At 36.9% G+C, this 22385-nt stretch overlaps 1 protein-coding gene across 4 annotated transcripts in view; it reads left to right on the top strand.

The window, feature by feature from the left end:
* The window catches only part of GPD2 (glycerol-3-phosphate dehydrogenase 2), a 150540-nt gene that overhangs the window by 114268 nt on the left and 13887 nt on the right, over positions 1–22385 (top strand). For all 4 annotated transcript variants that reach the window (XM_019972543.2, XM_019972534.2, XM_070767690.1 and 1 more), the window contains exons 7-12: positions 3063–3227; positions 4017–4161; positions 11591–11784; positions 20527–20661; positions 20917–21092; positions 21656–21787. In XM_019972543.2, coding sequence (XP_019828102.2) covers positions 3063–3227; positions 4017–4161; positions 11591–11784; positions 20527–20661; positions 20917–21092; positions 21656–21787 — 947 coding nt within the window. The remainder of the gene's footprint in view (positions 1–3062; positions 3228–4016; positions 4162–11590; positions 11785–20526; positions 20662–20916; positions 21093–21655; positions 21788–22385) is intronic.

Below are 22385 nucleotides of genomic sequence, written 5' to 3'. Positions count from 1 at the left end.
TTAGATTTAACACTTCTGGGGTTTCCCTGCTTCCCTTAAGTTTATTGCCACCAACTTATTGATAAACTGATTTTTTTTTAAACTTTAGACAAAGCATTCTGTTTTATAGTTAGAGATAATACTATAAATCTATAAAGGCTATAAGATTTATATAAATCTGGAAGACTGTAAAAATCTAAGACTATAAATAAACCTGTTTATTTAACACATTGAATGGAATTTGGCTAAATTTAACACTTCCTGAATACCTGTTCTGTGCTTGGTACTAATGAGAAAGAGAAAAGATGAAAAGTAGGACTTCTGCCTTCCCATGACAAGGCCGAGGAAATGTGGAAATCACACAGTAATTACAGTGGAATGTTACTTCCAGGAGAACAGAAGTATCCCTGTATCTTTCTCACCATTAGGTTCCTTGCATTTGTCACAGTGCCTGACTCGTAACTAAGGCTTATCATTTTCTCAAGTTGATGGATACATGGATGACTAGTTTCATAAAGACTGTGGAAATGGCATGTACAAGGTACAATATGGATTCAGAAGATGGGATGAACAACTTGGCCTTGGAGGGGTTCAATACAGATAATGAAAGTCTTTACAGGGAGATATTTGAATCAGCTCATGGGAGAGAAATAGGAGTTGTCTAGAGCTTCCAGAATGGTTTTCCAGCCAAAAGAATTCATGTGGACAAAGGCAAGGAGGTATGAAATGACATGGATGTTCAAGAAGTTGTAAATAATTTTTTTCAAGAATAAAGGGAGTAAAAGATTGCAGGGAGAGCTTTCATAAATAAGTGACATTTCTGATTCGAGTCAAGGCATGCTGCTGGGTATCAGAGTAAGAGTGCAAAATAAAGAGCCAAGAGACTTGTTTCCACCTCACATTTTGAACTGAGGTTCATCTTATTTACCCTCAAAAGTATTGGCATTTGGAAGCTAATTCAGGAGGTGTATCTTAGTATAGGAGGTATATCTTAGTATAGAAACAGTAGAGCCTGATGAACTATACAAATACTGTTCCAATGAGATTCTATAATTGGAAAATATATTAAAAGAAAGCTTGTGTATTTTCAAAAGTTAGTTTCATTACTGGATGATTGTTAAATAGATATACAATATATCACTTTACAGGGGCTTCTCTGGAGGCTCAGTGCTAAAGAATCCACTTCAGTGCAGAAGATATGGGTTCAGTCCCTGGTGTGGAAACATCCTCTGGAGAAGGAAATGGCACCCCACTCCAGTGTTCTTGCCTGGAGAATCCCATGAACAGAGGAGACTGCTGGGCTACAGTCCATGGGGTTGCAAAGAGTAGGATACTACTTAGCGACTAAACAGTAACAACAATATATCACTTTACAAAGGGAGCTGTCATTTAACAAATGAATTTCTGCCTGGTTCCTAAGAACAGTGATGTCATATAGGATATAAAATAATTGATTTACATGTGGTTTTCTCACCCTGTGTCTAAGTCGAGGCACACTTGCATTGGTGAGAGTTTTCCTACCATAGGAACATGACTTGGATTTCTTGGACTACCTACCCCTTAAAGGTTTCATTGTTATGTACTAGATAGAAAGATTTGGTGGGATGGGTATTTTTAAAAATTTAGATGTATAATCTGTTTTCATGCTTTTAACTTTATGGATCATATTTTCCAATTTTAAATGGCCATATTAATAAAAGTCAGTTCTTCAACTTAATTTTAAATGTATCTACTATTTTAATTGCACCATTAGGGTCATGCTAGGTGAAATTGATAGAAATGCTGCCCTTCTTCTGTTTCGACTTAAAGTTCAGCTGCCGCTGCTGTTGTTTCCTTTCTTCTATTTTCATTCTATTCATCTTTGGATAAAATAACTCCTTATTTTGCATGTCGAGGTTTAATGTATGTTCTTAACTTGATAGAGACTTTAATTTTGAGGGAAGGTTCTTGGCTGATTGCATTAGTTTAGCAGTTCTAGAATAAGATGTCTGTGGGGAGGGGCGGCAGAGTCCTGTCATTGATTCTCTCTTTATAACTGTGCCCTTTTAGCAGCAGCCGATTACCTGTGGTGCTTCTGACCCGGCACAGACTGAATCACAAGGAAGAAACTTTACATAAACCATTTATACTAAATGCTTGGTATGCCGGCAACATAAATCAACAACAATATCCATTATAAATTCATCCCTTTATCAGTATTATCTTGATAGAACTGATCCCAATGTGTGGGAATTTGAACTCTGCTTCAATACATCTAGTCCTGTGTAATTAATTATTCAGGCCACAGAGAACCTGGCCCCTGCGATGTAGAGTAATTCTTCCTGGTCAGCGTTAACTCCACTGGCAATAATAAATAGAAAAAGTCTCTAGTGATGCCAGTATTTTAAAGTGATTAATCATCTTTCCCCGCTTCGCCTCCCCCTCAGTTTTCTTTAACTAAGATTTTTCAGCAATAAATCTTTAACAATACAGGTAGGAATTGTTCTGTAATTAAATTTTGCCCTGCTTAATTTCTTACCTTTTATGTATGACAAAAAACAAAAAGTTAACATTTTAAGGAGCTCTGATCGAAATGCAAACCCAGAAAACTCCTTTATAGAATACTGAGAGATTCTCTATGGAAGATTAAGCTCTTGATTTTGAATATTAGATAGAGCACGTATTCATTAAAATTGTTAATCAACACCAGTTGGGGTGTCAAATATTCTGAAGTTTTGAATTACTTCACTTTCATGTGTACGGGTTGTCTGTATTAGGAAAAGCCTGACATATGCATATGTTCCCAAACGGAGAGAATAATTACTTATATCTTAACTTGCAGATAATTGATGTGAGCTCTGTAGGAAAGGGAGACTTTGCATCCTTTTGTAGTACACAAAGTGCAATTGCGGAAGTGGCAGGTAAATGCCTGACAGAGAATGACCATGTATTTCCAAATCATGCCCTGTAGAGCTGACCAGCCATCAAGTATATTCCACGTGACAGGGACAGATGTGACATATCTGTTGTGACACACTTCTGTACTACCAGTCTGTGGCTTGAGGTGACTCCTGTCCCTCCTCTGATGCTTTCTCCCGCTGCAGGACAACACAACGACGCACGGATGAACCTTGCCATTGCTCTCACCGCTGCCAGGTATGGGGCTGCCACGGCCAATTACATGGAGGTCATGAGTTTGCTCAAGAAGACAGACCCCCAGACAGGGAAAGAGCGTGTGAGCGGTGCACGGTGTAAGGATGTGCTGACAGGTATGCAAAGGCTCCGGCAGGGCAGATTTCTTAGCATCTTGCTTTGTCTGTACAATGACTGAATGATAATTTCTCTGTCACTTCTCTTTTATTGAAGCCAGATTTCAGAGTCCTATTACCTATATTCCTTATTGTCAACAACAACTGGTTTCACATGAAAATTTTCCTTTGTGGAACCTGGCCATTTTTTTTCCTCTTTGTGTTAAACATTAATGATGATCATGATAATAATGTCTGCAAAATTCCCACATAATGAATGCATTATGCTTTCTTTACAAAAACATGTTATTAAGAAAAGTCAATAAATGTGGCTAGCTTCAAAAAGTATCCTTTAGGTGACAGAAGCAGTGTGTTTACGTGCCATTCAAGTCAATCACTTTAACTTTGGTGAGATTTGCTTGCCTGTCCAGTTTTGTGGCCAGGTGGGCGAAGTTTCAGAATTACGTCGTTTCCTTCAAAACCACTGCTCACACTTTTGAGTTTTAAGGAGAAAGCAGCTCATTTACTCACTTTCTTCTTATTTGACACTTTAATGTCAGGCATTTTGCAAACTAGAATGAGAGCTGAAATGAAAAAGCAGCGTGTTTTTTTCCTGCAGTTTGGACTTGTTTTTGGTTAAATGTACTCACATGCAGGCCTGTTGTGTGGCTTCTCAATGACTCTGGTTGCCTGTATCACTCAAGTGATAATGTATACTCCACCATAAGTTAATAGATGAATTAATAATCTAAAGCATCAGTGAGCAGAGAAACAAATGGGGTGTGTGACTGACACTGCTTTCTTTCACAGGGGAGGAATTTGATGTGAGAGCCAAGTGTGTTATCAATGCCACGGGACCTTTCACAGACACCGTGCGCAAAATGGATGATAAGGACACCACAGCTATCTGCCAGCCGAGTGCTGGCGTCCACATCGTGATGCCTGGTTACTACAGGTACCCGTGTTCCCACTCATGCGTCATCATCAAAGAAGGGCCGCAAGAAATTGTCTACACGTATTCTTAGAGCATACCTTTCTTCATAATAGATGGTCTAGCTCACTGTTCAAAATGAGGAGAAATGACTGAAAAAAAAAGCTCTTCCAAAACACACATCACAAACCAGGCTTGAGAATTTCGTAGTTTTTATGGCAATACTCCTTTCTATGAGTTAGTGATTTGGAATCTGTTTTTGTACTTTTTTTCAGTGTACTCATCATCAGAGGCTAAGTCGTAGTATTTCTGAATTTTAATTTTCATGGAAACCCTAAAATTAATTTTGCAAAAATGTCCATAAAAGACATTTACATGAAAACACTAAAAAGTTCATTTTATAAAATACCCAGACTTGCTTATGAAGAATCTGAAAATGAGGACCAAATATTCTTATAATTTTTGAAATATATTTTGAAAAATAATTTATAATTTCTGATTTATCATTTTGGCAAAGATAATCAGAGGTAGAGAAATGGGCAGGGATAGAGATGAAATAAGAACAGCTATTAATTGAAAATCCTTTAAGTGGGGTGATGCACATGAAACTGCAATTTTTAATGTGCATTTGAATTTTTAGTATTTTTTATTTTTAATAAATTTGAAAACAAACATGTATGATCCCAAGAAACTAATAATGATTACCCCTAATGTACATTTCAAAAATATCTGGGGAAAAGTTCATGCATCCATGATGAATATGGAACATTTTTATTTCCATATGTGGCAATCTAATAGGCAAACTAGTACATAATTCTGTGAAATCATGATTTATGCTCAAGGTATTCATTAAGACATCATTTGTAGTTGAGAAATATTAAAAACCACATCAGTTTCTAACCTTAGGAGGATGGATAAGTAAATTATGGTGTATTTGCACAAGGGAATATTATATGGCCATTAAAAATTCTGAATAATTTTAGTGTCCTAGGAAAACCCTAGAGATACAGTGTTAATTTAGAGTGGAGGATAGAAGATTGTATGTGTAACATGAGCAAACATTATATAAGTATCTAGAAAAAGATGAAAAGAAGTATTTTAAATACCAATGGTGATTGCCTCTAGGTGATGTGATTATGAGTAAAAGGTTATCATTTCTAGGTAACATGGTTAGAATGGGAGTTATCACTTCTATATTCTAATAATTTTCCATAAAAGACATATTTTTAATATTTGATAAAACAGATATACAGATCCGTGACATTTCATTTAATATCTGCATTCTTCTAGAATGCCATCCCACTATGTAATGGATGCTGCTGACTTGTTAGTTAGTTTTCCACTAAGTCTTCTTGAAGAGAGTCCAAGATATTGTACCAAGCACACTTCTAATGAGAAAGATATCACACTTCTACCAAGAAGAATATTAACGAAATTTCATGTCCACCAGCTTCCAAGGTTTCTTTGTCCTTTTCTAAATGTCTACATATAATTAATAGACAGTCATCAGTGTTTTCACTTAGAACTGTAGAGACCATGGTGCTTCCAATCTCAATAATAAAAACTTATGCAGTGGTGCTTAATAGAGTCTTAAAAACTGTTAAGCAGAAGTTTAGTTCAAATGAAAAGGCGAGAAGTAAATATATGTACATGTTGCAAATGTTTCTTGTATATAGAGGTTTTCAAAAATAGTTTCAGACACAATTATATGCATTTATTTTGTGTTGGATAAAAATTTGCAAGGTCAGCTAGTTTGTAAGTCTTTGGAAGCATTTTTTTTAACATCTGTTGGAGTACAGATGTCGTACCTAAAGCGTAGACACACACGCATCACCCCAGTCCTTACACTTGCTTAGATCTTGCTTGTGCGTTGTGTTTCATGTCTTTACTATTGTCCCATGATATCAGAGGACACGTTAGTATTCGGTATTATTCCCTACGTTATTTCTGCCACTTCATAATGACACTGTTTCGGACAAGCCGTTTTATTCTGTAAACCTTAGTTTGTCTGTCGTTAAAATGTGAAGACATTCTACTCTTTGAAGTATACAGACAAAGACAGAATGAAGAGTAAGATAAGGTGATACCTGGGTAAAGAACTTCCTGGTTTGTTCATCGCTTTACCCCTTGTTAACTGTGCAACTTTGGGAAGCTGCTCATTTTCAGCTTCTGGTTGCTTATCTCATGATAGTTCCTAATTTGTGTACATTTTGACAATATTCCTTTGTTTATTTTTTCTTCATTTTCATGACTACTACATCTGCAGCTCCTGGTAGATTATCTGGTACATAATAATGACCGGTAAATTTTTGATGAGTTCTACTAACTTTTTGTGTTAACTTGCCCAAACTGAGATTGTTCCTTTTTCTAATTAAAATTTTAATCTAATACCTATAAGGGAATTTTAAATATATAGATATTAAAATATAAAACAAAATATGATTTTTATTTTTACTGCCCAGATAACTCCTGTAGACAAAAATAAACAAAAGTAATTGCTATAGAAAAATAGAAAGATATAGAATGAAAAGTGAAAGTCTCCCTCTTTTCCTCATGTCCCCAGCTTCAGTTTTCGATAATGCTTCTTTCTGATTTCTTCCATAAAATTTTATGTTTATGCTTGCACAAATGTATATCCTTTTAAACTTTTTTTCATGAAGGAACTCATGCTATATATATGTTCTCTACTATGCTTTATAATATGCTAACAACAGAGCAGATAGGTGGTTTTTAAGAAATATAAATACATATCACCTGCATGTAATACTTTCAAAACAGAAAGTCTTTCTTAATCCTAAAAATTAGGCATTAGTTTCAGACCCATGCCTGTAAGTTGTAAAAGTGTTAGTCACAGCTGGGTCTGTTTAAGATGCAGTAAGTGATCTCGTTCTACTTTGGGAGAAATTAATATCTCCGTTTTTAGCACCTCGAACCACAGCCACTAAACATCCTGTGGAGAACCTTGGAGGAGTGGCCTGGCAGCCCAGTTCCTGTTCAGTCTCTGTTTGCAGATGAGTCCCTTGGTTTGGGATTACAGTCTGGGTTAAGTGTTTGGTCCCTCTTTCAGTACTGACTTTGAGCAGCTATATCGCTGGTATCCAAGGGACGGTTTTTCTCTCCATATCAAATTGTTCTCTTGGGTGGGTGAGGTCCAGAGATCTCAGACTGAAATAGCTCTCTGGATTTCTCAGTCAGTCTTCACTCAACAGCTGTAACTCAAGGATTCTACTAGGTCCTCAGAGATGAGTAAGACCTTATGGTGCTGCCCTTATAACCAGCTGATAATAATTTAAGGCTTCACTTTGACTTTTCACTTTCATGCATTGGAGAAGGAAATGGCAACCCACTCCAGTGTTCTTGCCTGGAGAATCCCAGGGACGGGGGAGCCTGGTGGGCTGCCGTCTATGGGGTCACACAGAGTCGGACACGACTGAAGCGACTTAGCAGCAGCAGCAATGACTTAAGGCCTAGCATTTCAACTAGAAGCTGATCAGTTTGACAATACAATGACTTCAAGAGCCACTGGTTTATTGAGTGTAGGCTGCTAAACGGGGAATAAGGACTCCATATGCAGGCTACCCTGTTGGGCTATTTTCAGAGTTTCTTTATGGCATTTATTAAGCTTATTATGACCCTAACATTCCACATGTAGAATTATCTTGTGCCATCGTAGCAGCTTTCTCTCTTTCTCTAGATTATTTTAATTTTCAGAAAACTCAACACACAGAAATCATTTACTTTTGAAGGCACTCTTTACATTAAGAACTGAGAAGTTGCTGTATAACCCAGGGAGCTCAACCTGGTGCTCTATGACAACCTAGAGGGGTGGGAAGGAGGTTCAAGAAGGAGGGAACATATGTATACTTATGATTAATTCACATTGTTGTATGGCAGAGACCAACACAACACGATAAAGCAATTATCCTCCAATTAAAAAATCTGGAATTTTCATCAGAGTTGTGGGTAGATGATCTTACAAAATGGATAAGAAAGCTGTGGTACATATACACAATGGAGTATTACTCAGCCATTAAAAAGAATACATTTGAATCAGTTCTAATGAGGTGGATGAAACTGGAGCCTATTATACAGAGTGAAGTAAGCCAGAAGGAAAAACACCAATACAGTATACTAATGCATATATATGGAATTTAGAAAGATGGTAACAATAACCCAGTGTACGAGACAGCAAAAGAGACACTGATGTATAGAACAGTCTTATGGACTCTGTGGGAGAGGGAGAGGGTGGAAAGATTTGGGAGAATGGCATTGAAACATGTAAAATATCATGTAAGAAACGAGTTGCCAATCCAGGTTCGATGCACGATACTGGATGCTTGGGGCTAGTGCACTGGGATGACCCAGAGGGATGGTATGGGGAGGGAGGAGGGAGGAGGGTTCAGGATGGGGAACACATGTATACCAGTGGCAGATTCATTTTGATATTTGGCAAAACTAATACAATTATGTAAAGTTTAAAAATAAAATAAAAATTAAAAAAAAACCCAAAAAACTACAATACATCAAATGACTGAAATACATGAAAATAGTTGTCTCCTCCTTTTAGCCTACAGATGCTTTTTACTACTGGTGAGAGGTCAGTTTTTTTTTTTTTTTTTTTTCCCATAATATGTGTGCATACTGCTGGCTCCAACACTGATTGCTGAGTAGTTAGTAATAAATTGATTTCAGTTTAAATAAGGGTACTTCAGGATGGCAATGGTCTGCATGAGAAAAATTTTCATTACATCTAATCCTAGACACACACATAAATTAGCAGCAAGCTGCTTCTGCTGATGTCAAGTGACTTATGCATATTGAGAAAAGACCTATGCCTCACCGCGTTGTATGTACCATCCCTATAGTTGACAGCCATTTTCAAACTTTTGTGCGACCTTGCAGAATTAATTCTTCGTAAGAAAACAAACTTTTCCCTAAGGGTGAGTTATGAATTAGGTAATTTAGAACTGATGAGAAGTATTTCCAAGTGGATTCTTAAATTTTTATACCATTCATTAATAGCTTTGTCTTCCCTCTGTGCTTGTTAATTTTATGTTTGACACATATGTCTTCACTTAAGCAGTTGATTCTCTACAGGTTCCAGTTATGTGTGTGTTGGTAACTATCACATTCACCCTTTAAACTGCTTTTATTGCACTGAGAGGTTTTAAAAGATTCAGTAGTTGTGCTTTTCCAACAGCATTTCATGTCTCAGTTGCTGAATATTATAATTTTATGCTGAAGTTGATCAAGTTTATTGAGTTGCTTAGATACATCACATAGTATCTAGCCCATAAAATGGTCATATATATATTATACCAACATGTAATTTGTTCCTTAAATTTTAGAATGTAGAATTTATCCTTTTGTTTCAATATAGGACTATTTACCAAATTGAAAGTTGAACTCATGAGCTAATTTCTATCACAAAGTGACATGTTTAATATAAGGGCATATCAACCCAGGATCAAATTAGGTGCTTACAAACCATATTTTAACTAGTTTCTTTTAAGATCTTTAGCAAGTTTTATGGCAAGTACAAAGGAAAACTGTAGACACACAGAGACTGAAAATACTCGATATTTATAGCTTTCAGTATATTTTTTGAAAGTAAAATTACTTTAAGTAACCCTGAGTGAAGATGAGATCCTCACTGAAGGTTTAAATGATTGACACACTTTGGGGTGATTTTTGCATATGCTAAATAGAAGAATTGAAGCCTACTCTCTCCTGTGTCTCATGTAGACAACAGATAGTGATTTCTTTCTACAAAGGCTGTATGGACATGGCAGGCATTTCATGGGGCTGACGAGTCTTTGCAAAGAAGTATTATTACTCCTTGTAGTTTCAATGAAGAAGATGCATTAACTAAACTGACTATGGATTCCTTTTCATAAAAAAGTCATTTTTGGTTTGCTTTTAAATGTATTCAGACTCTCATCCTTACACATTTGAATCTTGAGTTTCTTGTTTTTTTAATTTTAAGAGAAAGACCCACTCCAGTACTTCTGCCTGGAAAATCCCATGGATGGAGGCGCCTGGTAGCCTGCGGTCCATGGGGTCGCTAAGAGTAGGACACGACTGAGCGACTTCACTTTCACTGTTCACTTTCATGCATTGGAGAAGGAAATGGCAACCCACTCCAGTGTTCTTGCCTGGAGAATCCCAGGGACAGGAAGCCTGGTGGGCTGCCGTCTATGGGGTTGCACAGAGTCGGACACGACTGAAGCGACTTAGCAGCAGCAGCAGCAGCAGCAACTATGAATAGTTGACTGTATGTCTTTTAAAATGTGTGAGCATAACAGGGATTTTTGGAATTTATTGAAACCAAATAGAATTATGTTTCCTATTTAAGAAATATTATTAATAGAAGCTGAAAATATATTTACAGAAAATACCTTTAACATTGGTTCCTTATGAGAATTCAGTCAAATTCAGCTATCTGAAGGTTTGTAGTGTTCAACTATTTGAAAATGACACTTTGAAATTCCTCCTGCCATTTTAACAATGTCTCCAAAATTTTAGAATGGTTAATGAATCCATTAAAACAATAGTTACTAATGATTCAATAACACAACTGGGCAGGTTTTATCAGTGTTTATTTTCAGTTGCATCTTCTTGCAAGTGTGTTTTACAATTTGATTTTAGAATATTAAGTAGGTATTAGAAAAATTCTTAATATTTTTGAAGATTTTGGTCTGGCAGAAGAGGCGTCCTTAAAGCTTAATTTAGTAGTATAATACACTGGCATCTTCTGCCTATTTAAAGATTTTCATTGCTAAAATATTTCTCTCCTTTTTGATCTTATCCCAGTACACTGTTATCCAGGTAATAATAGAAAACTGAGCCCTTTTCTCATGGATACATTTCTTGAGATTTCAGTAAAATTGAAATAAAGTAAAAAATCTCATATTTGGTGAAGTGGTATAAGCTTATTCAGGCAAAAGAGAGTAAAGAACTTTTTGATTATATTTTAGTTTCTAGAAAGTTAGACCCTTCACTTTTCTCACAGACTTCTCAGACCTTATACAGAAAGATGTACCAAATGTCACATGTTCCAGGAAAATACTTTCCATGGGCTTGAAAAAAGGTTGAAGAACTTAAGTGACCATCATGAAAGGAATTATAGGCATTTATCCTGCTGACATTATCTGATGTGAATGGTGCAAGGGATCTAAAGACCCAAACAATCGGAATTGAAGTCCACCTACTTAACTCACCTTGCATTGCTGGTTTTGCTGTAGAATATTATTATAAAAACATTTGCTTGATTCCTTTTGTATTACCATTTTTTTTCTTTTAGGAATTTCTAGATTAGGTTAGCGGCAAAGTAATAGTTCGTGTGTTCCTAATTTGCTTATATGAGAATTAGTGAATAAAATGTTTTAGAATGCAGATTAAGATTGAACTCTGGCTGACTTCAGAAATATGTGACCCTTTCTTTTCACCCCAGCCCAGAGAGCATGGGACTTCTTGACCCAGCGACCAGTGATGGGAGAGTTATTTTCTTCTTGCCCTGGCAAAAGATGACTATAGCTGGCACTACCGACACTCCAACTGATGTTACACACCATCCCATTCCTTCCGAAGAAGATATCAACTTCATTTTGAATGAAGTGCGTAACTACTTGAGTTGTGATGTTGAAGGTAACATGCATTCCTTTAAGTTTACTCTCCCTTTTTTATATCTTCCACACCATCCCAGCTTTCACTAGATAACTCCCATGCGCCCCCACTGACTCATCTTCACAGCTGGCTGGCTCTGACTCTTAGGTACTGACCACTTCTTCTAGAAGCCTTATGAAGGCCGAGGCATAACACAATAGGAAGAAGTTGCCTTTTTCCCCCTCCACTTTCTATATCCACATGAAATGCATACCATCCTCTTCTGGTCATTTCTAATAGCAAGATTGGAGTGCCAGTCCGGCAGGGCTCTAAACACCCATGCTTTTCTAGGAGAGTATGAAATGTTTGCATCACTAATTTCTAGAGCTTGAGAAGGTATGATTGACAAATCTAGGATACCCATAGGAAAGAATTAGTTAGAGAAATGAGAGGATAGAGGAATGTATTCTAAGAAATTTAGTGAGCTGTTACTATGTAGAAACTGGAATATTAACTATGGTTTTAGCTAATAAGCATGCTGTTTTAATTGAAAAAGATAAAGTTCACTTCTTTCCAGTGCTAACTTGATTGAACATGCCTTCTTTTAACTTGGATATCATAGTATTTTCTCCAGTGGATATATATGGTATAATGCATTTTTTTAAATTCACAGTAGTTTCAAAAGTTTTCCAACATTATTTCCTATCTCACTTAATAACCTCACCATCCATCTAGTCACCCAGGCTGGAATGGCATGCTTATCTTTGTTGATCCTTCTCTTTCTACATCCAGTCCAGTTCCCATCTCTGCGTACTCCGAAGTATCATGTAAATCCCCTCTCGCTTCCATTGCCCTGGTTCAAGCCTGGGTCATATTTCACTTAAACAGTTGCACTGACCCCCTAACTAGCTTTCGTGCATCAGGTCTGTGTCCTCACCTGGTCTGGTCCTTCCATCAGAACTCTATAAAACACAATTCTATCATCACATCCCTGCACAAAAATATCCCTTTGATGTCTCATCATTAACTTTAGCAAAGTTATTTAACTATCTCATACGGAATCTAAGGCTTTTCATGACTTGTCTTGGCAGGTTTGCATTCAGCTATTCCACCTCTGTGCATTCAATCATTTAATTATATTGCATGACTTATTATTTCCAAATCAGGTCATGCACTTTTAAATCTTCATGCCTTGTTTATGTAGGTCGAAGTCTTGCTCTTGGATAGTCTTTCCCCCAAGTTTTCATTTTGGCAAAATATTATTTATACTTCAGAAGCCGCCTATCTTTTGTAGTCCCTTAGATCACTGAGCTGGTATATCACAGCAGTGTATAACAGGTAATAATGTAAGATATATTCTCACTTGGAGCTCCTTAAGGGTAAGTATTCTTTATTCAGTTTCAAAGCTTGTTATATATATCTGGTATGCTACTTATAATTATTTTAAATCAAAACGAATTAGGTGCTTTCAAGGTTTTTGATGCTAGTAGCAATATGAAAATCTTTTTATATGAAGGTACAAAATTTAAGATTTTTGAAAAATAGTCATCATCTGTTTATATCAGGAATCTCCTGTAATGTTGGCTTCAATGGAGGCCATGCAAGGACACAGTTTTTGTCTTAATGTGACTCACTAGAATCTATGAATCCTTTTTCCCTAAGGAATTCTTTTCATTATGTGATCACACATTTACAATCAAACAAAACAAACTGCTTTACAAAGTGGTTTAGCGGATTCTCCTAGTTTGATTGATTGATCCATATTATATAGTTTTAGTTTCTTCTAATTTCAAATAATGGTTGTAATTTCATTTTGAGTAGAGTTTCTTTGGATATCTGTAATAATAGTATAAATATATTAAGTACATGTAATTGAAATCTATGTGGCCAAACTTATACTCTTTCACACACACACATACTCACACACAGTTATTTAAGAAACAGTTATGCCCAGTTTAATATCCATTGCAATTTCAGCTTGATACTTTTTCCCCTCATTTTGTGAGATAGAAGGAGCTTTATCTGGGTATGACTGTACTTTAATGAACTGATTATTGTTACTGAATCCTGCTTCATTTCACATTTACCTGGATATATTTTTTAAAAGTGGGTTTATATTGGATTCCAAGAGCAGGAAGTTTAGATTGCTAGAGCAAGAAACAAAATTAATTCAAGAGCAGAGAGCTATAGTTGACAGGTTCCAAATTCTTAAAGTTCAGATGCACGAATGAGAAATCTAACTGCTTATATGTGCCCAGAGACTGGATGTGCTGGAAACAGGTATAGGTTCCAAGAAGCTGCTGTGCCCATATCATGGGTAGGGATTTCCACTAGTGAAATGAGCCTTGGGCTAGAACAGACACCAAGCCTATACCGCTCACTTTTATTCTGCTTATTAATACATAGAGGACTTGGTAATACCAGCTAGGACCTCCTTGGTCTGTAGAGAGCTTTTCAGTTAACATACCTTTTGGTAATCAGGTTAATTGGTGAAACTAATGAGGAATTTTTGTCAACTTTGATTTTTTTTTAAAAATCGATTGAAATTAATATGTGGATACTGTAAATTGTAACATGCGGACACTGCAAATTGCCTTTCCACTGGTGGTCTCAGGAATCTTGAGATTAAGAATTCTCTAGGTAGCAAACATCCAGGATAAAAGCAGAAGTGACAGCTCTTGCTTGTACTTCATTTATTTCCCCATGCTCACCATCTATCACACCTTTCCTCCTTATCAGCTTATCCTTTTAAAAGCAATTCAGCCACAATGATTCTTCATGGTTTCTTTTCATTCTTATTTATTGAACTGAAGTCCTCAGAGTATATGAGGAAGTACCCTCAGTCTTGGTAGAGTCCTAGTTAGCTAAAGTATGTCTATTTCCAAAGTAAAGGCATTCTCATTTGTATTTTTTCCAAGGAATTTTGGTGAAACCTGATATTCTCTTCTATACTGTGAAATATAGTGAAATAAATGTGAAAGTGAAACTCAGCTTCAGGCCCCATTCAGTCTTTTTGACTACATGCTGTTGCTGCACATATTTTAATCTTATTTTTCCTCAGTAGGTAATGAGTGCTTTATTTTTAAAAACTCTACTATCATGGATTGCTTTTTATGCAAGACCCTCTGCTAAGTCTATTGCTTATATTATCTGATTCCTCATAACAACCTTATTAGTTTTATTTTGTAATTTCCATTTTATAGGTGAAGAAACTGAGGCCCAGTGACTTTCTTTCCCATAGGTCATTCATGTTGGAGCCTGGTATTGTGTATGTCAGTCTTGCCCTAATATTTATGCTTCTAAATATTGTGCATATTCCAGTTGCTAGTCCTGGGTTTGTTGCATGATGTGATATCATATCCACTAGGGCGTGGATTACTTCTCTCAGTTCATTTCATGGAAGCTGGTAGACACCTTCAGAATGATGGTGACGTTTGCTCTCAAGTGACTGGCCTTATTTGGATGTGACTGTTAAAGTAGAGGTTTCATTTCTCATAACCAGTCACTTGGGCCAAGCAGTCTTCTCTACAGATTTAAAAAATGAGAAACTTTGTATAGATCCCAGAGCCATGTTTTTGAAATGGTTAGTATTCACCAGGATTGAAATAATCATTTAAAAACGATTTATTAGATGGATAAGTAAAATTCTGACAACAGTTTCTGAGCCTCCCCAAATGGCTATATCCTTAAGAAAAAAAAAAAGTGTCAAATCTTAACACTCCATGCTGTTCACAGCAGCTGCCACACTTCTGCAAAATGCGTCAGAACAATTCTGAAAAGCATTTTGTCTGTTGGGAAGGAGACCATGTCTTCTTTCACAATTTAGAAAGCTCACCATTCACAGGCTGAATTTTCTAGATTACTTGTTTGTTCTTTTCTGAAATGGGTAATTGATAGTTGTGTGGTGTGTATTGGATTAGGAGGAAAAATGATCTTTTGAAAAATGTATCATTAAGTCTGCTGTGTAGAGGTTAATCAGGAGGATGCAGTGGTGAACCAAGCTGTGACTTAAAGGGGTGGAGGGGGACAGAAGATCTGCAGAGTGCTTTATCCGTGGAGTTTTTCTGGAGTGCTTCTCTAAGCAGCTTCTCTAGTTGTACACAGGTTTTCACATATGCAATTAGTAGTGTTTATAGATTGCCTGTTATTCAATTAACAACGGAGCTGGCCGTATCAACTCACTGCAGACCTGCCTTTTCACTGCCAGAGATTGTACCAGGGTTATCAACTTACACAGGCTTGGATGTTTTCCAGCTGTTTAATTATAGTGTCACGCGCTTTGCTTTTTCTAGTTTCATTAGTTTATAAATGTAATATGGTATCTTATTTCTGTGATTAACACTTCATTTCCGCAGGTTAAACATGCTGGTAGAGAAGTATTGATTTCTGATGCTGTTTCCCCTGTGTTCGTTTAGATATTTTCACATGCTTTTTATTGATTTTTTTGAAAGTGGCAAACATGAGAAAGAGCACCCCAAAATGTATGGCTAAATAACTGATGTGAAGCAAAACAGCACATTTAGCTCTTAATTATCATTTCCTGTGGGCTGCCTTTTCTATTAACTTTTAAAACCAACGCTTCTCTTGCCAAGTTTTTAAGAATAAAAATACTAATTATAATTGGAAACAATTATACAGCACTTAGTCTTTTCAACCAGCTGTGAAAAATGTCTATTCAACTTTACTATTTATATTTTAGTCATTATATAATTTATACACTAAAACTTGAATGAGTTATTTACAATAAAAATAATATAATAAAAAGAATTCTTAACCATGGTGGTTAGGAGGACTATGTTATTTCCTCACTATCCTTCTGAAAATATTGACAAGAACCTTTATACACTCCAGAAGTACTCGCAATTGGCACTTAAAAATCAACTAGGTGCCATCTGGGTGAGCTACTGTCATAAGTGGTGTTTACCAAGAATTTTTTTTCATTTTTAATAGTAGTGTTGTTTCCTCTCATCTTGTTTTATTAAGTGCAAGTGTTAATCACTCAGTCATGTCCGACTCTTTTCGATACCATGGACTGTAGGTCTCCAGGCTCCTCTGTCCATGGAATTCTCCAGGCAAGAATACTGGAGTGGGTTGCCATTCCCTTCTCCAGGGGATCTTCATGACCCAGGGATAGAACTTTGGTCTCCTGCATTGCAGGTGTATTCTTTACAGTCTGAGCCATCAGGGAAGCCCTGGTGCTTTTTATTTACTTTATTTATTAAAGTTTTCAGTTATTCTAAAAGAGGATATCCAGTTATTTAAATATGTAATCATTAGAAACCTAAAGTGTAGCATATTGGCTCAGAGGCCAAAATATTATTGCTTTTGATTTTGTAATGTCAGCTCTTGTTTGATATAAAAACTTCAGAGAATGTTCTAATATGTCATTTCATATATATTGATCAGTATTCATGACTTCTACTTGATACAGTATTTGAGGTACTGAGAAATACTAGAATTGATACTGCCAAAGACTTTCAACATGGTGAGAAAGATGCAACAGTAATGCCATCTTGCTTAGCTATCTCGACAGTATGAGGACCAGGAAAATCAAGGTGAATAGAATCTTTGAGTTCTGAAGCATACAAGCTAGAGTTGAGGTTTTTCCTCACGTATTATACCATGGTGAGTTCTTGACTACAGCCAAGATGATGTTCTTGGCTACAGCTGGAATGGTAGGGTCAATTTCTGGGTAAGAACTTGAGGGTAGGAGTTCTTACTTTAGTAAAAATATTTTCATTTATTTGAATTGATGAGATTAGTAGGAGAGAAGGATACTTTGAAATGTTAAGTATGGAGCATGCTGTGATAGTAAAGTATTTTGGAGAGAGTCACATTCTATTACAGCAGATTATATTCTCACTGTCAGATTTCACTGAATGGTTTCTCCATTGGAGACATGAGCAAGGTGGCCATGGGGGAGTTACCCAGTTTGAAAATTTACCAGGACAAGTCTGAGATGTACTACTTGACAGTTTTGTTCTAGAACTGCATTACGCAAAATTATAGCCTATATGTGTGAATATCATGTGCTTATTTAAATTTAAATTAGTTAAAATGAGAGAAAGTTTGAATTTCAGTTTCTCAGTTGCATGGACCACATTTCAAGTGCTTCATAAGCTCATGCAGCTGGTGGCTGTTGAATTAGACAGTGTAGGTACAAAACAGTTCCATCACTGCAGAAAAGTCTATGAAACAACTCTACGTAAGCTAAAGGTACTTACATAGACCGTTTAGAAGCAAATACTCAATTTATTAGAATCGTTGAATTGGTATTTTTTGTTGGTATAAAATAAAGAATGCAGTATCTTGTAAAAGAAGATCTCCAGATATAAGAAGTCTCAGGAGGTGATTGATTTCGTGATTGAGCAAAACCTTCAGTGCAGGACCCTTACTGCTTTTCACTCCCCCACCCTCCAGGTTGTTTGCCCCACAGTTGTTTCCCATTTTGTTACAATATGGCTGCAGAAGTTCCTAGCAGGATTGGAAGGTCCTCTGTGCTATCTGTCCACTGCTCATGAATCTTTTACCAAAGAGAACTTTAATTAGAGTGTAACAGTGTGCAAGGTTTCCATTGTGGGTGAGTAAGTAATAAAGAGAGAAACCTGTTAGTTCAGTTTGCTGCTGTCTTTTCTACAAGAAGTTAGAATTCATGTTTCACGTGTTTAGCTATGCTGTTCCCTGTGGTCCTAGATTATACCCACAGCCCTGACTGGTCACTACTTAATTTAGACGGTAGAGAGGTAAAAAGTGCTTTATTCTTCGTCACATCCCCCCACCCCCTGCAAAACGGCATTTTGAATAATCCATACAAGTCATTAAATCTCAAGGTTGGGAGAAAACTGATAGACAGTAGATCCCCTGATCCAACCACGCTCTAATGTAATAATATAACAATGCTTTAGGCCATAAAACCTGATTCTTACTTTAAATGTGATCTAAAATTTGATTATCCTAAGTGTATCTTTTTAAGTAAATTTTATCTCAGTATTCATCTAATTCTCAGACTAAAAAACTGAATGCTAAGATATCAAGCAAAATAAGTTAAGGTTCTTGACCTGTTATGAAGTCTTCCTGATAATGTTTTCTCTTCCTTTTTTTGAGTATCAATTTCAAAAATAAGGATTAAAAATCATATCAGTATATATTGTGCTTCATTTAGTTTTCCTCCCTGAATGAAAAACTCAAATGTTTTAGGTTGGTCTTTTTGTTTCAGATAGTACAGATTCATAGATGTGTTTTTCTGCCTGTTATACCAGAAAAGGTAAAGCATTTGTCACAAGGATTATTTGGATGTGCTTTAAATTTACTTTAGAAAGTTTAGTTTTCTACCAAATAATTTTAAGATCAGTCAGAAGGCTGTGAGAATTGAAACCAAATTCCTGATCAGTGTGGCTGCCTAAGGAATTTCAGAGACACACTTTGAGACTTTGCAGTGACCACAATGACGTTCTAAGTGGTTGGCTAAGTTTTATTTTTGACTCAGAGAGCAGTTTGAACCCTAATGGAAAATAGTGGTAATTTCCTAGTTAAGCTTTTTGTAAAGATTAAAATATTGCATGATTTGTGTTGCGGTTTTACAAGACTTTTGTGGAATTGTGTGGAGTGAGAATTAACCCCCATTCCATGGAAACCATCAGGATTAAATCTGTTGAAGAAGATCCCCCCTAAGGGAGCAAATCTAGGGATGGTATCCCAGCATCAAGATGCCCTCATGGTCAGCAGTTAACAAGACTGGAAGCCTTAGGTTTTCCTCACTAGCGTATGAGTTTTATTCTCCCTTTGTTTAGATTCAGTGTTGGAATATGGGTTTGATTAAACACCCCTGTAGAGATGTATGGGTACCTCTTTCTTTCAGATTGTAGTCATATTATGAATGTGGCCCTTAATGAGCTATGCCAAAATATGTCGGATTACCTTAGCCTTAGATGAAGTTATCTTTACCAGACATCTATCTTTCGTTTGAGATCAAGATGGAGAGATTGTCTGTCATCCAGTATAACTTTTTAGGGTCTTTTCCCTGTACTTGGTTATGTGCTCTTTTTTTGGACTGGTCTAATATTTAGTCATTTCAAAGTCTTTGTGATTCTTTACACAAGAATTTGCTAGATATATATTTAAATATTTTTCAAAGTCTGCTTTGTCTAAATATATAGAAGGTTCACTATATAAGAACACACAATTCAGATGTGAATGGGATCTGAAATCCAGATTGCCCTCTTCTCCTAATAAGTATTTTTGTCTTTTCTGGGAAGAGATAGCAGGATACATTCTTGGAGGAGATATGACAACTCATAAGTCTTTTGGTTTGCTTGGTTGGTTTTTGTGTCTGCTTTACTGTTGTTGTTCTTTGTAACTACTGCAGATTGTCCCAGCTGAGGGCTGCTAACATTTATTTTGTTTCCTTTTTGAGAACCCATATCAGTGATTTTTCCAGATTTTTGCTTTTTTTTCACCTCCTTTACCATTTTTCTGGCTGCTCTGCACAGCATGCAGGATCTTAGTTCCCCTACCAGAGATCAAACCCATGCCCCTTGCAATGGAGTCACGGACCTAAGCCCTGGACCTAACCAAGGGCCTAACCACCGAACTGCCGGGGATGTCACCATCCCCATTGTAACTTACCACTCATCTAGCTCTTATATTTAAGGGCTTTTCCTCCCTTTTAAAGTACATATTATGTGTTCCTTTTACTGAACTATTTTCTGTTTATTAATTATTTCATGGTTTTGTTGAGGTGTCTTTGAATCATCCTTTTTAACTCTTGGCATTGATCCTTCCCAGTGAGAAGAGGGGATGTCCTGGCTGCGTGGAGCGGTATTCGCCCCCTTGTGACAGATCCCAAGTCTGCAGACACGAAGTCCATCTCCCGAAACCATGTCGTGGACATCAGCGAGAGTGGCCTTATCACCATAGCAGGTACAGGATGCTACCTTGTTGTTGGATGTGCTTTGGATAGCAACTTGAGTTAAATTCTCACATCAAAATCTCATTTAATGCTAATGAACAGGTTTTGTTGTTTTTTTTTTAATGATTCTGAGTAACATCTTACCGATGGCTTCACCACATTTGTTATAAACAACAGGTGAATTTTCTTATTAATAAGTTGAGAAAGGGTTAACTGTAAGAAAAATGGGTAGTAACCTGATGAATGACTTATCAATGTATTTTTAGGTGGAAAGTGGACAACCTATCGATCTATGGCAGAAGATACCATAAATGCCGCAGTCAAGGCACACAATTTGAAAGCAGGACCAAGTAGAACAGTTGGGCTTTTCCTTCAGGGGGGCAAAGACTGGAGCCCCACACTCTACATCAGGCTCGTCCAGGACTATGGACTTGAAAGTGAGGTGGGTGTGCGTTGCCACATCATCTTCCTCTTGACTTAATCTCACTGTTGCCAGTAACAGGATCGGCAACCATGGGGCCTCCATGACTCCGAGTTTCCTATAGCTCAGTTTGCTTCTGACAGTGTACTGTGGGAGTGAACTAATGGGAAAAAATATTTTGCTCTAGTTGCTAAAAAAGCAATGCATGTTTTGGTTTCTGTTTTAGAATCTAGGGTTTGTATGGCTTGTTCCTAGCAGACAGGACCTCCCGAATTCTTTCTCTCTTGAGCATAAGGAAGGCTGTTCTTCGGAAGTGATATCAGGAGCACAGTGAAGCTGAAGCTTCATCAGTCACTGGTACAGTGATACATGTGTAGTAGACTTTGTGCTGGCCTAAGCATTCGGAGCCTATGTGGTTTCCTCCCACGAAATCAAAATCAAATGCTCTCCTAGGATTATTAGTTACAGGCTGTTAAAAAAAAAAAAAGAAAACCTGACGAGATAAGCAGGTACAGTTTTTTGCTTTGTATCCAGAAGCTATTGATACTTCAAAGGACCTGCCTGATGCAGTTTCATTTCTTTAGGTGGCCCAGCATCTTGCCGCCACCTATGGTGATAAGGCTTTTGAGGTGGCCAAGATGGCAAGTGTGACGGGAAAGCGGTGGCCCATTGTTGGGGTGCGTCTTGTGTCGGAATTTCCATACATTGAAGCAGAGGTATGTGAACGGCCCTGTGGAAGTTTCCCATCTGCCCTGGGATACTTTTCATCTGTTCACTCTTCGTCCTCTTAAGAAATTATACATAGCTAAGTTTTAATGCAGAAATATCAGCTATAAGCTGGAGCAAAATGTCTGCCCAGCATATTTGTAAATTGTAAACAAATATGTAAATTGTTTCATTTACATATTTTTAATTTCATCTCTGAAGTTATATTGATAGTGATAACAATAATCACAGAAAATATGGATTTCTTTCTGCTCCACAGAGCTATCCCAAGTCTTACTGACTCAGTAGTTTGCCCCTTTTGAGAGTTTGGAGCTCCTCAAGTTTGTACCACTTACGTTCTGCCTGATGACTTTTTTTTTTTTTGACATGAACCATTTTTCAAGTCTTTATTGAATTTGTCAGTGTTGCTTCTGTTTTATGTTTCGGTTTTGTGGCCACGAGGCATTTGGTATCTTAACTCCCTGACCAGGGATCAAACCCACACCCTCTGCATTGGAAGGCAGAGTCTTAACCGGTGGACTGCCAGGAAAGTCCCTGATGATATGTCTTGACTTGACATTTATAATTCACTACATCTTAAACACGGGT

The sequence above is a fragment of the Bos indicus genome, chromosome 2 (genome assembly GCF_029378745.1).
Source record: "Bos indicus isolate NIAB-ARS_2022 breed Sahiwal x Tharparkar chromosome 2, NIAB-ARS_B.indTharparkar_mat_pri_1.0, whole genome shotgun sequence".
NCBI lineage: Eukaryota > Metazoa > Chordata > Mammalia > Artiodactyla > Bovidae > Bos > Bos indicus.
This window is presented reverse-complemented; position numbering and strand designations above follow the sequence as displayed.